The 2,500-nt window shown below is 40.9% G+C and overlaps 1 protein-coding gene across 9 annotated transcripts in view; it reads left to right on the top strand.

Annotated features, from left to right (window-relative positions):
- RyR (Ryanodine receptor) overlaps positions 1–2,500 on the top strand; it is a 636,026-nt gene that overhangs the window by 378,767 nt on the left and 254,759 nt on the right. For all 9 annotated transcript variants that reach the window (XM_076213834.1, XM_076213833.1, XM_076213832.1 and 6 more), the window contains 3 exons: positions 1–193; positions 983–1,207; positions 2,314–2,447. The exon at positions 1–193 is cut by the window's left edge and continues 6 nt beyond it. In XM_076213834.1, coding sequence (XP_076069949.1) covers positions 1–193; positions 983–1,207; positions 2,314–2,447 — 552 coding nt within the window. The remainder of the gene's footprint in view (positions 194–982; positions 1,208–2,313; positions 2,448–2,500) is intronic.

Genomic DNA, 2,500 nt, shown 5'->3' on the forward strand with positions numbered 1-2,500 from the left:
CACTCAATGGAGAGTTGATGATGGACGCCAGTGGCTCCGAGACGGCCTTCAGTGAAGTCCACGGCGACTCCTTTGTGCCGGCGTGCACGCTGGGCGTCGGCCAGAAAGCCAAGCTCGTCTTCGGCCAGGATATCAACCATCTTAAGTTCTTCACCACCTACGGCCTTCAGGAGGGATACGAGCCCTTCTGTGTGTAAGTTGAATCCGGGTTTCTTTGTGTGTGGGTGAGTGTTTGAGTCATTGCTTTACATAGGATTCGGTTGTGTGTCACAGACTTCCATATTCAGGGCCCGGGACGGTGCCCTCCGAAAGGACTTTGGTTTTGCTAGTTGGGGACTATCACTGAGAGTGGATGTCCCTCCTAGTTTCTTCGCCAGGATCAGGATTCGAGCCCACGCATTAGGCCTTTCTGGTTAAAGCGCTACCGCTAAACCATGTATTCTACATAGTTATGGTTATATTCATACTTGTTGGAGAAGAGGCGTGTGGAAGTAGTATCAGCTTAATAACCTAAGTATGTATTCGGGGCCTCACCAGTATCTTACATTAACCCTCTCAATGCGGGAGTTTTTTTCCTTTGACTGAATAATATTGCCTGACGACAAGCAGAATAAAATATTTAAATCGTGAAAGGTTCAATCAAGATAATAGGCTTGAGATAGTTCTTAACCCTTTTCCTGTGGCGGGGGTTTCTAGCCAGCGTATAATACAATAGATAATAAATAATAGTAAATCACAAATGAAATTATACGATAAATAATGAATGATAAATAGTAAATATAAACAAAATAAATGTTCATGTGACTTATAATGTGCAATTAACTCTTGTTGTTCGATGCACTCTGGTCGATGTTGTGTTTTCTTAACCCAGTGTTATATCCCGTTTATGGACATGATCACTTTTAGAAAATGATCATGATTCTTTTTTTCCGTAGGAAATTCCTTAAATAATGTTAGTGTCTGAATAATACCAATTTTACAGGAATATGGAGCGTCCGGTGACTTTCTGGTACACGAAAGATCAAGCCATGTTTGAAAACAACGAAGAGTATCAGGAGACAACCATAGACGTGACCCGAATTCCTGCTGGTTCGGACACGCCTCCTTGCCTCAAGATCTCCTCCAACTTATTCGAAGCCACCGAGAAGGCTAACTGGGAGTTCCTCAGACTCTCCCTACCTGTTGTCTGTAACTCAGCCTTTATCGAGTACGTTGCAGGGTCATGAATTAGTTACTAGTAAAGTTCTAAAACGGTCTTTTTATTTTCAGCTTTATGCCATATTATTTTTTTCTTTCGTATGCTTTATTGTCTACGATGTCCCAGACCAAAAATTCAAGATTTTCTGGATTTATTTTGATAGGCACATATCAATATACTCAAAATTCTTGAAGCATATTTTTAGAACTTTTCACAAACCTATCTCAACAGTGCTACATTTTCATAAATATTATCTTGAATTCACTTTGAATCATGACTCCATTTAGACAACAAGTTTATTAATTTATTGCTTCTTTTATTTTTTAGACCTTTCTATAACTTCCTCAACGAGAAGTTTATCACAGCGGAATTATTGTACTTTGTTTTAACCACTAGAAAACGTACTATTACTAAACCCAGTCGGTCGAATTTTTTTCTCGTTTGAACGCGCCTTTTTTATGTAATGTGTATGATACGAACAAATTGTAACAGACTTGATAACTTATTGAAATTAAGAAAATAAGACTACTGATCACTGATTGAAAGATACAAATAGGATTTTGATTTGTATATTTTGTAATCATCCTCTACCGATTTTCATGTTTAATAACATATTTCACTGATATTTGCAAAGCATAAAAGCGTTATCACACTGGGGGGCTACTTTTCTTCCAACCTCTAATTCATCGGCGGTACCACTCACCTCCAGAACTTTTTCCGCCGTAAAATCAAATTATTTTCCTCCAGCATGTAATCAGATTCGTTGCCGAAAGCTGCGGTCTGCTGCAAATCTGCTGCAACAGTCGGAGGAAAGATAGCCCAGTGTGATAATACTTTGAATGGCAGATCATTATTGTGACAAACTCTCTGGTTACGTACACTGTAATTTTATCTTAACAGTATTCACCTCCTTTATATGGGGGAAAAAGCTCTTGGTAAATAGATAGACAGATAGATAGTGTTCACTGGACCCTTGTCACATCACTCCCTTTTCTCCTGTTCCTGATTTCAACTATGACGTTTTTCTTTCCAACTGACCCTTTCCCCTGCACCCCCCTACGCTGACTGGCCAACCTCTACCGCGTGCGATGTTCCTACCTCTTCTGCTGCTACAGTGAGACCGAAAAGGAGCATCGGTGGGAGGAAGTGAGACTACGGCAACAGCGTCTTCAATTGGGCTGCTCGCGCCCTCCGCCTTCAATCGAGACATCGATGATCGAATCTGGCTTCTCCATGTCCGACATCAAGGGTAAGTCGCCGTTGTTTACTTTCGGTTGGAGTCGACGGCGGACAAAGCAAAGC

This window comes from Oratosquilla oratoria, chromosome 32, assembly GCF_046742065.1.
Source record: "Oratosquilla oratoria isolate Oo_2021 chromosome 32, ASM4674206v1, whole genome shotgun sequence".
Lineage (NCBI taxonomy): Eukaryota > Metazoa > Arthropoda > Malacostraca > Stomatopoda > Squillidae > Oratosquilla > Oratosquilla oratoria.